Source organism: Pyrgilauda ruficollis, unplaced genomic scaffold (assembly GCF_017590135.1).
Source record: "Pyrgilauda ruficollis isolate IOZ18807 unplaced genomic scaffold, ASM1759013v1 scaffold191, whole genome shotgun sequence".
In the NCBI taxonomy this organism is placed as follows: domain Eukaryota; kingdom Metazoa; phylum Chordata; class Aves; order Passeriformes; family Passeridae; genus Pyrgilauda; species Pyrgilauda ruficollis.
Genome location: NW_024518207.1, coordinates 631,576 through 649,783, shown reverse-complemented (window position 1 = coordinate 649,783; position 18,208 = coordinate 631,576). Strand labels below are relative to the sequence as shown.

The following is an 18,208-nucleotide window of genomic DNA, read 5'->3' as shown; positions in this document are numbered from 1 at the left end:
CCTCTTATTTGCTATCTTGCACTGCTGCTTGCCCAAATCCAGAGGCAACAGAGCTCCCTCTGCTGTCTTTGCACACCCCTGGTTTTGGGCTGGTGGTGCGCATGGAATCATGGAATATCCTGTTAGAATTTCCTGACCCACAGGGATCATTGATCCAACCCCTGGCCCAGAACAGACACCACAACAATCCCAGCCTGGGCATCCCTGGGAGCATTGTTCAAACGGTCCCGGAGCTCTGGCAGCATTGGGAATGTGCCCATTCCCTGGGGAGCCTGGGCAGTGCCCAGCACCCTCTGGGGGAAGAACCTTTTCCTAAAACCCAGCCTGATCCCCTCTCCTGATGTTCTGAGCTTCGCCCAGCTTCATGTTCAGTGGCACAGCAAAAGTGCCTGGGTATATCCATGGAGTTAATTCTATATTTCCAATTTTTGTCCAATCAAGTATCCTACAATTAACCGGCATTCCACATCCCTTAGGGATATTAAATCCTGTGACCTAGAATTATTTTGTTATTTGCCTGGACATAGAGCACGCCACAAGTGATGGTGACAACTTGACCTAAGCTCTTCTGGAGAGAAACCCTTCAGCAAGCCTTGTGATCATCTCAAAGCCTAAGTTTCCCACTCCCATGCCATCCTGGGATTTGATTACAACGTTACCTCAAGCATACAAATATCACTACAGGAAACACTTAAAGAAAGCACATCTTGAACAAGCACCAACACCACCCTCAGGGTAAGCAACGGCAAACCTTTGAGAGTGGCTTCTTCTGCAGGCAGTTGATGCCTCCAACATAGACCATGTTGGGCATGACGGGGCGCGGATACTCAAAAACAAAGTCGTATCTCATCAGCAGAACTGATGCTTGGCTGAACAGCTCCTGTATCGTTACATCCCTCTGCAGGAACTCAGAGGCCAAGCTCTCGTATTTCAAATAAAACAGGTGGCAAAGCAGAGGCTCTGAGAGCCCGATTAGGAAGTTCTTCACGCGCTCAGGGAATGTCATGCGGTTGGAAAGAGATGATAAAGTCTTGGGCACATAGGATACAGGGCTGGGAGACTGCGCGGCTTTGTAGTCTAAGGTACAAGGAAGGCCTCGCATGAAGTACACAGAGGGGAGGGAGAGATACTCAGCCAGAATTGGCCCACAGGGCAGCACAGGGTCCATCATGATGGCATCGAATTTGCTGTCCTGGAGGTACTTCATGAGTACTTTGTCAGATAAGAGATGCCGACAAGCAGAAGTGAACATGTTGGTCAGCTCCGTGATGTTGCTGAGTAAAAATGAGAGATTTAGGGTCTCAAAGCTATCTTCACCCAGCTTCTGGTAGTATTGGTCCACAAACTCCTGGGTGTAAGGCACTGAATATGTTTTGATGGTGAAGGACTGGGAGCTTTTCAAGAGCAAGGCAGCATCAGGAATCACGACCACGATTTCGTGCCCCTTCTCCCAGAGTTTCTCCAGGACTATTCGCATGCTCAGCCAGTGACTTCCATCCTGAGGCACCACCAAGAGCTTCCCACCATCTGCCAGACTCCAGAAAGCAAGGAAAAGCACAAGCCCAGCATGTACCTGGTGCCTCCACATAACTGTCATGGGGGAGGTAAAGAAGCTAGCTACTCCTCCTTACGTTGTTCAGCAGTATATGAAGAAAAATCTCCTTGTACCTCATTTATATTGTGATGGACTTCAATGTTTTATTTCTACAAAATGTTTACTGATACAAGTTATTGGAGTTCAAAGACCATATTGCTGATAAAAGCCTGTGCACTCAACTGTCGTGGGCCAGATTCAATTCAGTAATCAAATTTATGGCCACTCCACGGAGCTTATATCACAAGAATTGTGTTGCACTTTTGACAAGCAAGACCTAACCACCCAATCTTTTATCAGGAAGGTGGCTGGAGTTCAGAGAATGTCCTCTATGGCAAGCAGGAGCTGACACGTGGAGCAGTGGAGTCACCAAAATTTGGGTAACACATTAACCAACCACCTTTCACCTTTTTAGCAAAGCAGTGATAGAGCAGAAAGCACAGTTTGTGCTCAAGAGGGGCCATCAGAGTTCATAGGCTCAAGGCTAAACATCTTTTTGAAAAGCAATGATGCAGCAGAATATGAGGCTCTTGCTCAAGAGGGGCCATGGGAGCTCGGGGTGAGAGGCTATGGGGAAAATGGGTTTGAAAGTTCTTAATAACAGTCCCTTTCCCAAATTTCTGAAGACTTGACTGTGGTACATGGTATGTGGAAGTCCATACTCGTGGCAAGGGCCTGGCCAAGCAGATCTCACCTGCCATTAAGGCATTTTCCACATGGGCAGGGAAAAGCTGGATGCCAAAAGTTTGCAAGTTTACAAAAGCAATACAATACAGGAATGGTAACATGGACAAGAGCTGGCTGGAGAAGACAGATTCTTTTAGACCCCCAACCAAGCACTCCTGAACAGAGTGAACTCTGAGCAGTCTCTCCAGGCCTGGAAGAGTTCTCTTGGAGCAGGTAGGAATGATGGGAAATCTGATCCATGAAATAGCTACCTTTGCCAAAGGCACCTGAGTGTGATAAATACACTCCAAGGCTAATCCTAAGTGTTATTCCAAGATTAAGACTAAGTGTGTCCTAAAATGTTTATTTGGAGAGGAGGTCGTCCATGTGGCCTATTAAAGAAAAGAGGTTCTTAAAAGCCAGCAAGAAGAACTGTAATGTTTATGGAAAATGCACTAAATAGGAAGGAGTTTCAGACATCAGTGGGGAGGTTTAGATTGGATTTTAGGAAAAATTTCTTCATGGAAAGGGTTGCTAAGCCCTGGAAGGGGCTGTCCAGGGCAGTGGTGAAATCACCATCCCTGGAAACATTCAAAAAACGTGTGGATGGGGCACTTGGGGTCACGGCTTAGTGGTAGACCTGGCAGTGCTGGATTAATGGTTGGACTCTGATTTTAGAGGGCTTTTCCAGCTTTAACAGTTCCATGATTTGATGCAGTCCCATTCTGCAGCTGGTGAATCAGAACACGGCTCTAGCTGGCAGTGGGGTAGCATTGAAAGACCAAAAACTACAGGAGGTGGAGGGAAGGGATTCTCACCTGACAGGGCTGCATTTCCACATTTCTATGGTAAAAAGATCTCAAATAATGAGGTGATGCAGCATTCAACAAGCCTTAAGGTGGCAGTACATACTCAGGTATGAACTCAGAGTTGCAGAAACACTCTTACCCTGCATAAAGGCCTCTTAAATCCTCATATTTGGTACCTAATCACTCCCACCTAGTTAAGTTCTGCTAACATTTCAGCCAAACTTGTATCATCTGTGAGACACTAAAATAAAACCCTATAAAACAACACTGAAGAGGTAAGAAAACCCTCTCAACCCAAACCATTGAGGCCAAGCCAGAAAAGTATGAAAAAAAAAAAAAGTTCACAAAAGTTCAGCAAAAGTTCATAGAAGTTGTGACACTGGATTTTGAGCAGCACATGAACACCCTCCACATGTTTATGAGTGCAGAGACTGAAGTCCACAGGCCCAGCCCATTCCAAAGGTGAGATAGCAGGAGAAAGTCAAGCAAAAGTACAATGCTGAGTGCCAAGGTTGTAAGCTGGAAACAGTACAGAAAATATGTGAGCTAAGGGAATCCATGATTATCTCTCCTGTAAGCCTGCAGGCAGGCAGACTGTACCTCTTATTAACCCCCTAAATCCCTTTTAAATTCAGAGGGTTTGTCTACAAAAAAGAAAATCTGCACCTCTTGAGAGGTTGATTTGGGGTCTTTTGGGCCATGGTGTGAAAAAATACTCCCCTTTGTTTGCTCTAAGCTTGCTGCATCTCAGTGTTAGTCATAGGACAAATACTGGGAGAAACTATCAGTTCCCCTTGCAACTTAAGCTACGATTTTCCAGATTTTACAGACCTCTGCCATAATTCTTTTCATAGGTTTAGTTGTGAACTTTATTCCCTCGCTGCTTTCCTAGCCTGAGTGCCATGTTTGAATTGCCTTAAAAATCCTCCATTTTTACTGTGTAAGATTGGGCTTTTTCTGAAATATCCGACTTATTTCAGCATTTTGTAAAGCAAATATCTGAAAAACCCAACAGGAATAGTTATTATTAAAAATAGAATCTATGAGGAGACTCTGCAAACCACAAAATCTATTTGAAAACACATTTGAAAAACGGCTGACATTAATTAATTTTAGAAGAATAAAGTAACTTATACTTTGTTTTTTCGATGCTGGATAGAAATTTAACTAAGGAGCATCACTGGCCTGGAATACACGAGATGGAAAAATGGGCCTATAAAAGGCTCATGAAGGTCAGCAAAGGCAGATGCAAAGTTCTGCCTCTGGAATGGAATAATTCTATGTCACAGGACAGGTGCACTACAGCTTGAATGCAGGAGATGACAAAAAGTTAAAGAAAAAAGTGAGATTGACAGTGACAGGACAAGAGGCAACAATCACTGCAACATGGAAAATTCAAACTGGATACAGGAATCAATTGGATATAATAAGGTCTGTTCACTAGAGGAGATACTTAAAATTGGACAAAAGAGAGAAAGGAACAAGCTGACCTGGATATATTCTGACAAGAGGTTCTCAGAGAGGCCTCTAAAGTCCTTCCAGGTGACAATGTTTTATGAGCCTATGACAAGCCAAAGCACAGGAAAAGGGACAAAACAAAACAAAAAAAAAAAAAAAAAAAAGGCAATCATTGAGGAAATCAGCCAGATGATAAATGGAGTGCTCCTCAAAACAAAGTGTGTCTTGCACCACACCAACAGCCGACTCCAAAGCAAAAGTTGCCTTGGAGCAGAGGCACAGGACCAATGGAGAGTCTCACAGAGCTAATTCCATACACAACACTTTCTCCAACCTTGTACTCTGATAATCCTTCACAGACACCAGAACCAGCATTTTCCTGCAAAGCACAAGCAGTTTGAAATCCTCCTTTCTAAAGAAAGCTGAGTTTCAGCTTTCCAGACATTTCCAAAACCTGCAAGAACAAGAAGAGAAAACACAGGGTGACCCACCTGACTTAGCTTCTTGTAAGCACAATTTACTCCACTAATCAAAACCATGTTGGGCATCAAGGGTTTTGGGAAGTGCAAGACAAAGTCCAGCTTCATGAGCCAGATGGAAGCCTGGCGCAGGAGATCCGGCACGGTCACCTCCCGCTTGAGGAACTCTGAAGCCAGTTCTGCATAAGGTTGGAAGACAACATCGCAGAGGAAGAAATTTGGGATGTCATAGAGCATGTTCTTCACCCGCTGGAGAAAGGTCATGCGGTCTGTAAGGTCTGTAAATACTCTGGGAACATAGGAAGGGGGATTGGGACACTGTGTGGCTTGATATTCCAAACCACATGGAATTTGCTGTAGGAAATACACGGAAGGCAGGGAAAGATACTCAGCCATTATTGCCCCACATGGGAGGACAGGGTCTGTGAGGATGGCATCAAACTTGCTCTCCTCAAGGTACCTCATGAGCTCCTTGTTCTGAATTAAGTGTGTGCAGGTGGCCAGAAACAGAGCAGAGGTCTTCTTTGCCTGTTGGTACTGTCTAATAACTCTTTCCAGAAAAGGTCCTCCTTTAAATAAATCCATTACTGATCCTTTGAAAACTGTATCCTGCTCTTCCTGAGTGAAAGGCACTGGGTAAAATTTCATCACAAAGGTCTTGGATGGTTTGATCTGCAGAGAGACTTCAGGTGCCACCACAACCACCTCGTGTCCCTTCTGCTGGAGCATGTCCAGCACCTCCCGCATGCTCAGCCAGTGGCTCCCGTCCACCGGCACCACCAGGAGCTTCCCAGCAGCAGCCAGACCCAGCAGGGACAGGAGCAGAAGCACAACTGCTGGAGAAGCACTGAGCCCCGGGGCCATTCCTGCAGGGATCAGCTGAGAATGGGTCAAAGGCAAAATTACAGAGGAAAAGGTTTTGGGTGTCAAAGAGCAGATTCTTGACTCGCTGGAAAAAGGTCATTTGGTCTGTCAGTTGTGAAAATGACCTGGGCACATAGGAAGGTGGATTGGGACACTGAGTGGCTTCAAAATCTAACCCACATGGGATTCCTCGTAAGAAATACACAGAAGGTAGGGAAAGATGCTCAGCCAGGATCACCCCACAAGGTATTACAGGGTCTGTAAGGATGGCATCAAACTTGCTCTCCTCAAGGTACCTCATGAGCTCTTTGTTTTGCAGGAGACTTGTACAGCTGGAGAATCCAAAATCAGTGAATTTTTTCACAGCTTGAAATACTTTAAAATACCTTTCCAGAAAAGATCCTTCTTCAAACATGATATGGAAAAATTCCTTCAATGCATTGTCCATCTCCTTCTGGGAGTAGGGGACCGGGTACATTTTCATCACAAAGTTCTTGGATGGTTTGATGTGCATGGAGACTTCGGGTGCCACCACGACCACCTCGTGTCCCTTCTTCTGGAGCATGTCCAACCCCTCCCGCATGCTCAGCCAGGGGCTCCCATCCACCCATGTCACCAGGAGCTTCCCAGCAGCAGCCAGACCCAGCAGGGACAGGAGCAGAAGCACAACTGCTGGAGAAGCACTGAGCCCCGGGGCCATTCCTGCAGGGATCAGCTGAGTGCCTCCAGGGAAGGAAACCCGCAGCAGCACAGGAGCTCTGGCACTTGCTCCGTGCTTCTAAGCAATCTCTGCTACGGCCCAAATTTGTATCCATGCTTTATCTGCCGTGTGGTAAATGTGTAATCCCTAATATAATAAAAGGCTGCATAACCAGCAACAGAGTTCAGGCAGCTGATAAATGTGAGGGATGCACCAGATAAGCCTCGTGTTTTATAACAAAACCTTTGGCACTTTTGTCATATTTGAGCGCCACCTGCCAAGCCACTGTAGCCCCTGCGACCTCTGAAATTGGCTATTACGCCTCGCACAGCCATCATCAGCAACCCAAAGTTTTCCTAGATCTGCCTGCAAACAGAAGGGCTGCTTCTCAACCTGAGAGCCCCCAGCCGGACACCTTCCTCCAGATTCCAGCTTTGGAAATACCCAGGTGAAGAAGCACAAAAAATTCACCAGCAAAGAAAGACGTAGTGAGGCAACAAGGACAGAAGCCTGAGGTGCATTTCTCAGTAAACACCAGACCCAACTACAACAAATTGCTAATTAGGGGTTGCACCTGACTGCAAGGCTTTCACATCCCCACAGACGCATTCGTCACTCACTAAGACACCACCAAGTTACACAGTCACACAAAGCGGCTCTGGATACGTGAAATGAAAACAGCAAATGCAGAGCACACTTTAGAGGTGAGAAGGTACAGGACTGCTGCCTACAAAAGGAAAGGGAGAGAAAAATTCCTGAGCACTCATCCAACCCCTCAACATCGGAACTCGATTGCCAATTGCAGTGCAGGATTCAAGCCTCCTGAACACAGCAATTCATCACAGCACAAATTAAAAACAGAGTGTGACCCACCTGAGGCAGCTCCTTATGAGCACAGTTTACTCCTCCAATTGGAATGATGTTGGGCATCAAGGGTTTTGGATACTCTAGCACAAACTCCAACCTCAGGAGCCAAACAGAGCCCTTCCGTAAGAGATCCTGTGCCTCCAGGGAAGGAAATCCCCAAGAGCACTGGAGCACTGGTGCCTGCTCTGTGCTTTCAAATGATCTGTGGCACAGCCCAACCGTGCATCTTTATTTAATGTGCTGGGCGGTGAATGTGTAATCTCTGATAAGATAAATGGTTGCAGAACAAGCATGGGATTCCTGCCAAGTCCACAGAATCACCAGATAACTCCCATCTATCTCTATCAGAGGAACAGTAAAGAGTGCCCCAGGAAGGAGGCAGGGCTGGCTCTGGGACAGCACTTTGGATCTGCATGTTCAGAAGATGTGTCACGTGTAGGAGATGTGTCACATGCACATCACCATTCAGACCTGCAGAGGCTTCTTCGTTGCCTCAGGCAAGGTCTGTCCCTGTAGGAGTGTGCCTCTCTGCCTCTCTCTTGGAAAACTCATCTCTAGGAGACCCAGACCCCATGGCAGCTGCGGAACAGCTCTTTAAGATGGTTTCTATAGTAACAAGACAGAGAAGATGGAAGGATGATGCCAGGTTTCTGCAGGAAATGTGGTGCAAATCAAGCATCATTTCCATCATTTTCTCAGACCTGCCTCAAGGAATGCAAGGGTTGGCTTTGTGAGCTAGGAGGTTTGTGCAGAGATTTATCAGCACTTTTGAGGGGGTCTTTTCACAGAACAATTCAGGACCTAGTTCTGGCATTGTTTTAATCACAGACATAGCACCCATGGTGTCCAGCAGTGGTGGAGTTGTGTGAATACTCACGTGGCCAATCCCAGTGTGTACAGGGATGTCTGCCACATGTCACAGCCTCCCCCACACTTGGGGATGGGTGGAATAGCCACAGCAGCTTTGGGATCCTACCCTACACCACACAAATCCTAAGGAATGTGAATGAAGAGAAAGCCAGGGCACCAAAAGCACTCATCCAACTTCTCAGGCTCACCCCTGGAGCAGCAGAGGAGGCTCTCCAGCAGGCCCTGTGGCCAGGGCTCTTGTCAGCATCCCAGGGAACCCAAGCACATGGCATATTTGACTGGTTGGTATCATGGGCAAGACTGCAGCTAATCCCTCAGTGTCAGTCAAGCCTTGCTGGATGTGTCAAATCAGACCTGCTCCAGGCATCAGATCTGGGCTTTGGAGACAGAAAAACGTTTTTAAGTTTCTCTGGGAGATCCCATTGGAACTGCTCATTATACAAATCCAAAACTTTGTTCTACTGTCCACAAATGCTCAGAATCCCTTTGGCTGGCAGAATCAATGTCCCATCACAGATCCTTAGTACAGGGTCACTAGAAGACCCTGGTGTTTACCTACAACTGAGCACCAATTAAAAGCCAGAAGAAACAGCTGCCTACACAGGATGTGGAAAGTCAGCAAGAAAGTGGGAGGAAAAAAGTACCTTTACTGAGGATTCACCTCACTCATTAGAAACCTGAGTGAAATGGGAACTTCATTTCTATCGCAGAATTCCACCTTCCTAAACACAGAAATCAATCAAGGCACAGATTAAGACCCACCTGAGGCAGCTCCTTGTGAGCACAGTTTGCTCCTCCAATTGGAATGATGTTCGGCATCAAGGGCCTTGGATACTCTAACACAAATTCCAACCTCAGGAGCCAAACAGAGCCCTTCCGTAAGAGATCCTGCACAGTCACTTCCCTCTGCAGAAACTCTGAAGCCAGTTTTGAGTAGGGTTCAAAGGCAAAATCACAGAGGAAAAGATTTGGGATGTCAAAGAGCAGATTCTTGACTCGGTGGAGAAAGGTCATGCGGTCTGTAAGGTCTGTAAACACCCTGGGCACATAGGAAGGAGGACTGGGACACAGCCTGGCATCTAAGTCTAACCCACACGGGACTCCTCGTAAGAAATAGACAGAAGGAAGGGAAAGATGCTCAGCCAGGATCAACCCACAAGTTGCTACAGGGTCTGTAAGGATGGCATCAAACCTGCTCTCCTCAAGGTACCTGATGAGCTCTTTGTTTTGCAGTAGCTGCTCACAGCTGGTGATCCAACAGTCAGTAAGGGTTTTCATACCTTTGTGCAACTTAAATAATCTTTTCAAAACCCAACCTTCTTCAAAAGAACCATGAAAAAAGGCCTGGAATGCTTTATCCAACTCTTCCTTTGTGAAGGGGACTGGGTACATTTTCATCACAAAGTTCTTTGATGGTTTGACGTGCATGGAGACTTCAGGTGCCACCACAACCACCTCGTGTCCCTTCTTCTGGAGCATGTCCAACATCTCCCGCATGCTCAGCCAGTGGCTCCCATCCGCCGGCACCACCAGGAGCTTCCCAGCAGCAGCCAGACCCAGCAGGGACAGGAGCAGAAGCACAACTGCTGGAGAAGCACTGAGCCCCGGGGCCATTCCTGCAGGGATCAGCTGAGTGCCTCCAGGGAAGGAAATCCCCAAGACACCAGAGCACTGGCGACTGCTCTGTGCTTTCAAATGATCTGTGGCACAGCCCAACTGTGGAGCCTTATTTAATGTGCTGGGCGGTGATTGTGTAATCCCTGATATGATAAATGGTTGCAGAACAAGCACGGAATTCCTGCCAAATCCATAGTATCAGCAGGTTACTCCCATCTATCTCTATCAGAGGAACAGTAAAGAGTGCCCCAGGAAGGAGGCAGGGGTGGCTCTGGGACTGCACTTTGGTTCCTTCCGTCTGGCTGGACCTTCTGCATGTTCAGGAGATGTGTCACGTGTAGGAGATGTGTCTCGTGCACATCACCGTTCAAACCTGCAGAGGCTTCTCCTTTCCCACAATCAAGGCCTGTCCCCTCTCACTTGGAAAACTCATCTGTAGGTGACCCAGACCACACAGCAGCTGTGGAACAGTTCTTTAAGATGATTTCCAGCCTGAGATGACAGGAGAGGTGGAAGGATGATGCCAGGTTTCTGTGCAGAGATTTACAAACTCTCTTTGAGGGTGACTTCCCACAGAACACTTCAGAGCCTAATTCTGGCCTTGGTTTTGTCCCTGACAAAGTGCCCATGGTGTCCAGCCATGGTGGAGTTGTGTGAATGCTCAGGTGGCCAATCCCATTGTACACAGGGATGTCCATAAATTGTCACAGCTATCTCTGTTCTTCAAGCTGGGTGGAATTGCCACACATTGGGCTTTGTGATCCCACCCTGCACCACACAACTCCTATGGAATATGAATGGAGAGAAAACCAGGGCACCAAAAGCACTCATCCAATTCTCCAGGCTCTCCCCCAGAGAAGAACAGAAACTGTCCAGAGGAACTCTCACAGGGCTCTTGCCAGCATCCCAGGGAACCCAAGCACACGGCACATTGGAGCAGTTGGTATCATGCACAAGGCTACACCCAAACCCTCACTGCCAGTCAAGCTGTAATGGATGTGTTAAATCAGACCTGCTCCAGGCATCAGGGTTGGGATTTGGAGCCAGGAAAGAGTTTCTAACAGTCTCTGGGACATCCCATTGGAGATGGTCATTAAAGGAACCCTACACTTTGTCCTACTGTCCACAAATTCTGATAATCCCTTTGCTGGTGGCATCAACAGCCCACCATAGACCTTCACCAGAAGACCCTGGTGATTCCCTTCAACTACAAACCAATTAAAAGCCAGAAGGAACAGCTGCCTACAAAGGATGTGGAAAATCAGAAGTGAGAGAAAAACAGTTCCTTTCGTGAGGATTCAGCTCACTCACCCAAAAAAGAAACTTGATACCTATCACAACAGAGAATTCCACCCTCCTGAACACAGGAACCAATCATGGCATGAATCAAAACAGAGTGTGACCCACCTGAGTCAGATCCTTGTGAGCACAGTTTACTCCTCCAATTGGAATGATGTTGGGCATCAAGGGTCTTGGGTAGTCGAGCACAAAATCTAACCTCAGGAGCCAAACAGAGCCCTTCCGTAAGAGATCCTGCACAGTCACCTCCCTCTGCAGGAACTCTGAAGCCAGTTTTGAGTAGGGTTCAAAGGCAAAATCACAGAGGAAAATATTTGGGATGTCAAAGAGCAGATTCTTGACTCGCTGGAGAAAGGTCATGCGGTCTGTAAGGTCTGTAAACACCTTGGGCACATAGGAAGGAGGATTTGGACACTGAGTGGCATCAAAATCCAACCCACACGGGATTCCTCTTAAGAAATAGACAGAAGGAAGGGAAAGATGCTCAGCCAGGATCACCCCACAGGGCACGAAAGGGTCTGTAAGGATGGCATCAAACTTGCTCTCCTCAAGGTACCTGATGAGCTCTTTGTTTTGCAAGAGCTGTTCACAGCTGGAGACCCAAAAGTTACCGAGTCTTTTCATACCTTCAAGTAAGTGAAAAAATCTGCCAAAAAAAGTACCTTCTTCAAACGAACCATGAAAAAATGCTTTGAAATCTTTCTCCATCTCTTCCTTTGTGTAGGGAACAGGGTACATTTTCATCACAAAGTTCTTTGATTGTTTGAGGTGCATGGAGACTTCAGGTGCCACCACGACCACCTCATGTCCCTTCTGCTGGAGCATGTCCAGCACCTCCCGCATGCTCAGCCAGTGGCTCCCGTCCACCGGCACCACCAGGAGCTTCCCAGCAGCAGCCAGACCCAGCAGGGACAGGAGCAGAAGCACAACTGCTGGAGAAGCACTGAGCCCCGGGGCCATTCCTGCAGGGATCAGCTGAGGGCCTCCAGGGAAGGAAACCCCAAGAGCACCAGAGCTCCAGCACCCAGTCTGTGCTTTCAAATGATCTGTGGCACAGCCCAACCGTGCATCTTTATTTAATGTGCTGGGCGGTGAATGTGTAATCCCTGATATGATAAAAGGTTGCATACCAAGCACAGAATTCCTGCCAAGTCCATAGAATTACCAGATAACTCCCATCTATCTCTATCAGAGGAACAGTAAAGAGTGCCCCAGGAAGGAGGCAGGGGTGGCTCTGGGACTGCACTTTGGTTCCTTCCGTCTGGCTGGACCTTCTGCATGTTCAGGAGATGTGTCACGTGTAGGAGATGTGTCTCGTGCACATCACCGTTCAAACCTGCAGAGGCTTCTCCTTTCCCACAATCAAGGCCTGTCCCCTCTCACTTGGGGAGTTCATCTCTAGGAGATGAAAGCTCATCTGTAGGTGACCCAGACCACACAGCAGCTGTGGAACAGTTCTTTAAGATGATTTCCAGCCTGAGATGACAGGAGAGGTGGAAGGATGATGCCAGGTTTCTGAGAAGAGATTTATGAACTCTTGTATTATTTTCACACATTCTGGCTTTTATTGGGGGCAGAGGAAGCCACAGAGGCTACTTCTGAGAGAGAAGCTCATCAAAACTTCCACTCCATCCACCAGAGCCAATCCCTGAAGGCTCTGACAACTGACACATTGGCCAATTCGAGTAGTAACGCCTCTGAGAAGACATAATTAAGAATGAGAAAATGCATGAAAGTCCTCTTTCCTCCTCTCCTGTGTGGGGTGGTGAGGGGACCACTGTGCTCCTTCCCAGCCTGGCCAGGGCTGTGACACGAGGTGGGGCCATCCCAGTGCTGTGAGTGGCCACACAGCTGATGCCATGTGCTCAGGTCAGGCGCTGGGAGTACTCATGCAGCCAGGGCTATGCCTGCACGATCCACAGTGAACTGTGCTTTCTTTGCCACTTTCAGCTAGCTGTGCTGTGGGCAGAAGAGACAGGAGTGGCGGCAGCGGCTTTTCCTTTTTGACACCTGTGAAAGACGGTCTGAAGTTCCCTTCATTTGCCTCACGACCGTTGCAAGGACAGAGACTGGGACCCTGAGGACCCTGATTGGAATTCTGGCCTGCCAGTGGTGGATGCACGCCAAGATCCTGAGGCCCCTAAGCAGAATTGTGGCCTGCCAAGTGATTGTTCGCACCTGTGCCTACAGTGACTGCTTCTAGCAGGGCCTGTCGGGGGCAACATGCCCTATATGCTTACACCTGCTTCGTGACAATAGCCCAGGAATTTTCCCACCTCTTGGCCAAATAAACTTGCTGGGGCAATTTTGGTCATCCCTCCACAGAAAGTCCTTCATCTGCTCCACTACCACTGTGACAGATAGAGATTGAAGCCCCCTCCCAAGGACTGAGACTGAGACCCCTATAATTCTGATACGGGGGGTGCCAGCTAAGCGTTGCCTGCAGATGTGTTCACTGGACCTAGACTAGTTTCCCATAGAAACCAGTCCTGAAACAATGGGTCCTGCTCACTGCTGATATTGACTTATCCTGCAGAGAATATGGACTGTCTGTACCCGTTTTCAATACCTTTTCCCCCTAAGTGATTTCAATAGGTTTATTATTTATTGTGTCTGTCCCCCTCGGTGATTTCAAGAACTGTTTCCCCCCAGTCAGCAAAGGCCTATAATAGATCCCTGAGTTAACCAGGATTTTGATATCTCCCCAACGTGACAATTCTCCCCGTGTCTGGACCATCAAAGATTAGCTCTCTCAGTTTGGTAGTTATACTCCCTCTCTCTTTCTCTCTCTCTCTATCTTTTATCTCCTTTCTAAATCCCTCTGTCGCATTTCCTGTGGGCACTCAATAAAAGGTGCATTTGTTTTGACTGATACTGCAATCCCCTCTCCGTGCTGTTTTTGCACTCTGAGATCAGTTAACGAACCATCACGATTCCCCCGCTTGCACGAGTGGATCGTGACAACACCCTGCACGAGGAGAGGCGCTGAGCGAAGCCGGCAGCCGGTGTGGCTGGCGTGGTGCTGGCGGCAGCCATGTGACAAGCAGCGAGGGGCATGGCGAGCAATTCCCCCATGTGGGGCCCGGATGAGATCAACCTTTCAGTGCTGCAGGACTCTATAAAACTTTTCAATTAATAGAATGTGAGAAGAAATGAACATACGGACGGCAATTCTCTCGCGAGTCAGAGAAAAGGGAAGAGTGAAGACGTGAGGAGAACAACATGGCGACACTAAGGTCAGTGAAAAGGAGGGATGGGGAGGAGGAGGTGCTCCGGGCCTCGGAGCTGAGATTCTTCTGCATGCTGTGGTGAGGTCTAAAAAACAATGGTTTTCCTGTAATTTATGAAGTGCACGGGGGAATTCAGAGTTCACCTGCAGTCCGTGTGTCACAGACATATTTTATGAAAAATCCTTTTGCCAGGATCTTTTCTCCGGAGAAACTGGGAAGCTTTAGCTTCTCCATGTTTTGCTGCTTTGGAATGTGATTTGGAGAATTGTTTACCCAGCATGTGAAATTGTTTTTACTTGATGACCAATGACAGCCACCTGTGTCGAGGCTGTGAGCAGTCACAAGATTTTATTATCATTCCTTTGCTTTCCTTTCCAGCCTTTTGATGGATCCTTTCTTTGTATTCCTTTTAGTATAGTTTTAGCATAGCATTTTAATATAATATAATATCATAATATAATAAATCAGCCTTCTGAAACATGGAGTCAAGATTCTCATCTCTTCCCACGCCTTGGGACCCCTGCGAACACAACCATACCCGTGAGAAAGAGTGCTCACGCTGGAGTGTGCAGATGCTGCACAGCTGTGATCTAGTGAGAAATTTGAACACAGAGAGAAGACCCTTGCTTCCAGAGATAGAAAAAGAAGACCCTTACTTCCAAACTAGAACAGCTCATCCTTAAAAGACTACATGCCATGAAGTAAAATTACCAATGCAAACAGGTGTAGGAACCTGTGGGAGGGACTCATGTTGTAGCAGGCTGGGCGTCACTGCTACTTGTGAAAATTAGAACCACTTTGGAAAAGTTCACAGAGAACTGTTCCATGAAAAAGACCCCATGGCATAGCAGAAGATACTCCTCTCCCTAAGCAAACTGAAGAAATATTTTTAGACGTAACAGCTGACAAACTGACTAAAACCCCCATGTTTTGTCTCCCTGCACTCTTGGCGGGAAGGAAAGAAAGAAGAGGGGTGGAGGGGAAGGTATTCTAAAGATTTATTTTAGTTCTCATTATCCTCTTTTAATTCTGTTAATAAATTTTTCTTTATACCTTTTAAGTTTTGAACCTGTTCTGCCCTTAAAGTGTTTCTTTCCAATCCTTACCTCAACTCATGAGCCCCTTTTGTCTTTCTTTTCCCCCTCCTCTGCTCCAATATAGCAGAAGAGAATGAGTAAATGGTTTTTTGTGGGTGCCTAGTTTCTAGCCAGTGTCAAATTCTGACAACACTCTTAGAGGGAGGCTTTCCCAGAAAAATTCAGGGCCTAATTAGAGTCAGAGAAAACAGAGAAGACGGAAGGATGATGCCAGGTTTCTGCAGGAAATGGGGCACAAATCAAGCATCATTTCCAGTGCCTCAGACCTGCCTCAAGGAATGCAAGGGTTGGCTTTGTGAGCTTTGTGCAGAGATTTATCAGCACTTTTGAGGGGGACTTCCCACAGAACACTTCAGAGCCTAATTCTGGCACTGTTTGTGTCACTGACATAGCACCCATGGTGTCCAGCAGTGGTGGAGTTGTGTGAATACTCACGTGGCCAATCCCAGTGTGTACAGGGATGTCTGTCACACGTCACAGCCACCCCCCGACTTGGGGATGGGTGGAATAGCCTCATATTGGATTTCATTATCCCAGCCCACATCAAACAAATCCTAAGGAACAGGACTGAAGAGAAAGGCAGGGCACCAAAAGCACTCACCCAACTCGCCAGGTTCTCCCCTGGAGCAGCAGAGGAGGCTCTCCAGGAGGAACACTGCACAGGGTTCTTGTCAGCATCCAAGGGAACCCAAAGTTTGGCATCATCACCACGGCCGAACCCAAACCCAAACCATCAGTGCCAGTTAAGCCTTGCTGGATGTGTCAAATCAGACCTGCTCCAGACATCAGAGCTGGGCACTCTGCTGGTGGAATCAATGTCCCATCACAGACTTTCACCAGAAAACCCTGGTGATTCCCTTCAACAGAGCACTCTTTAAAAGCCAGAAGGAACCACTGCCTACACAGGATATGGAAGTCAAGAAGAAGGAGAGATACACGATTCCTTTCAGCTCACTCACCCAAAAAAGAAACTCAGTGCCTATTGCATAAAAAATTCTCCCCTCCTGAACACAGGAACCAATTATGGCATGAATTAAAACAGAGTGTGACCCACCTGAGGCAGATCCTTGTGAGCACAGTTTACTCCTCCAATTGGAATGATGTTGGGCATCAAGGGTCTTGGATACTCTAAAACAAAATCTGACCTCAGGAGCCAAACTGAAGCCTGGCGTAAGAGATCCAGCACAGTCACATCTTGCTGCAGGAACTCGGAAGCCAGTTTTGAATAGGGTTCAAAGGCAAAATCACAGAGGAAAAGATTTGGGATGTCATGAAGTAGATTCTTCACCCGCTGGAGAAAGGTCATGTGGTCTGTAAATTGTGTAAATCCCCTGGGGACATAGGAAGGAGGCTTGGGACACTGAGTGGCATCAAAATCTAATCCACATGGAATTCCTCGTAAGAAATAGACAGAAGGAAGGGAAAGGTGCTTCGCCAGGATTCCCCCACACAGTAGAACAGGATCTGTAAGGATGGCATCAAACTTGCTCTCCTCAAGGTACCTGATGAGCTCCTTGTTTTGCAGGAGATGTCCACAGCTGGTGATCCCAAAGTTAGTGATTCTTTTGATACCTTGGTATGCTTTAACAAATCTTTCCAAAAAAGATCCTGGTTCAAATGAAAAATGAAAAAATGCCTGGAATTGTTTCTTCAAATCTTCCTGTGTGTAGGGGACCGGGTACATTTTCATCACAAAGTTCTTTGATGGTTTGATGTGCAAAGTCACTTCAGGTGCCACCACAACCACCTCGTGTCCCTTCTGCTGGAGCATGTCCAGCACCTCCCGCATGCTCAGCCAGTGACTCCCGTCCACTGGCACCACCAGGAGCTTCCCAGCAGCAGCCAGACCCAGCAGGGACAGGAGCAGAAGCACAGCTGGTGGAGAAGCACTGAGCCCTGGTGCCATTCCTGCAGGGATCAGCTGAAGGCCTCCACAGAAAGAGTTCCCCAGCTTAGTGATTTGAAGCAATCTGGTCTCTGCTTTTTATGGATGATCTTGAGATTTATTTGTATTTGGTAAATGTTTAAACATGGACATGGCAAAGGTGGTAGAAAAGTTTAAGGTTCATCTTATTTGGCAGACACAAATCAGGGCCAGAGCTACCCTGGAAAACACCCCCCTCTCTCTATTGGAGGAACACTGGGTTGGAGGAACGCTGCCTGGTTATGCAGGGAGGAAGGCAGGAAGTCCAAGGTGCAGGTGGAGCTGAACTTGGCCAGGGGTGAAAATAACAACAAGAAGGGTCACCATGGGTCTGTCAGTCACAACAGGAAGGTCAAAGGAAGTCTTTCCCCCCAGTAAGCAAGACTAGGAAACTGGAAACAATAGACAAAGTAAAGCCTGAGGGACTCAAGAACTTTCCTTGCCTCAGCCTTCACTGGCAACCTCTCTTCCCACATCTCTTGAGTGGATGGATGGATGGATAGATGGATGGATGGATGGATGGATGGATGGATGGATGGATGGCAGGCAAGATCTGGCTGGGGGAGCAAAATTCCTCCCAGTGTAAGAGAAGATCATGTGACCACTTGAGGAACCCAAACATAAGGCCATCTGATGACCCAAACACATGGGACCCCATGAGATGCATTCCAGAGTCCTGAGGGAATTGGTTGATGGAGTTGCCAAGGCACTCTCCATGTGAAAAGTCCTGGCAG

At 47.4% G+C, this 18,208-nt stretch overlaps 2 protein-coding genes across 3 annotated transcripts in view; both read right to left on the bottom strand.

Annotated features, from left to right (window-relative positions):
• The window catches only part of LOC121352656 (UDP-glucuronosyltransferase 1-6-like), a 45,904-nt gene that overhangs the window by 8,807 nt on the left and 18,889 nt on the right, over positions 1-18,208 (bottom strand). Inside the window, exon 1 of one of the 2 annotated variants that reach the window (XM_041465801.1) lies at positions 752-1,588. The exons of the other annotated variant lie outside the window; for it this stretch is intronic. Within the exon in view, the coding sequence (XP_041321735.1) occupies positions 752-1,588 (837 nt within the window). Of the gene's footprint in view, positions 1-751; positions 1,589-18,208 lie in introns of those variants that run through there. 2 annotated transcript variants of the gene reach the window in all.
• LOC121352642 (UDP-glucuronosyltransferase 1A1-like) lies at positions 11,143-12,183 on the bottom strand. Its single transcript, XM_041465779.1, has 2 exons — positions 11,332-12,183; positions 11,143-11,166 (listed from the first exon to the last, which is right to left on the bottom strand). The coding sequence occupies exons 1-2, from the start codon at positions 12,181-12,183 to the stop codon at positions 11,143-11,145; spliced, it is 876 nt and encodes a 291-aa protein (XP_041321713.1).

Excerpts from the sequence above, each read along its gene's own strand:
- LOC121352642 (XM_041465779.1), bottom strand. The coding sequence starts at position 12,183 with ATGGCCCCGGGGCTCAGTGCTTCTCCAGCAGTTGTGCTTCTGCTCCTG. Across the intron at positions 11,167-11,331 it reads CTCACAAGGATCTGACTCAG|GCAGCTGTTCCTTCTGGCTT; the intron begins GTGGGTCACACT and ends CATCCTTTGTAG.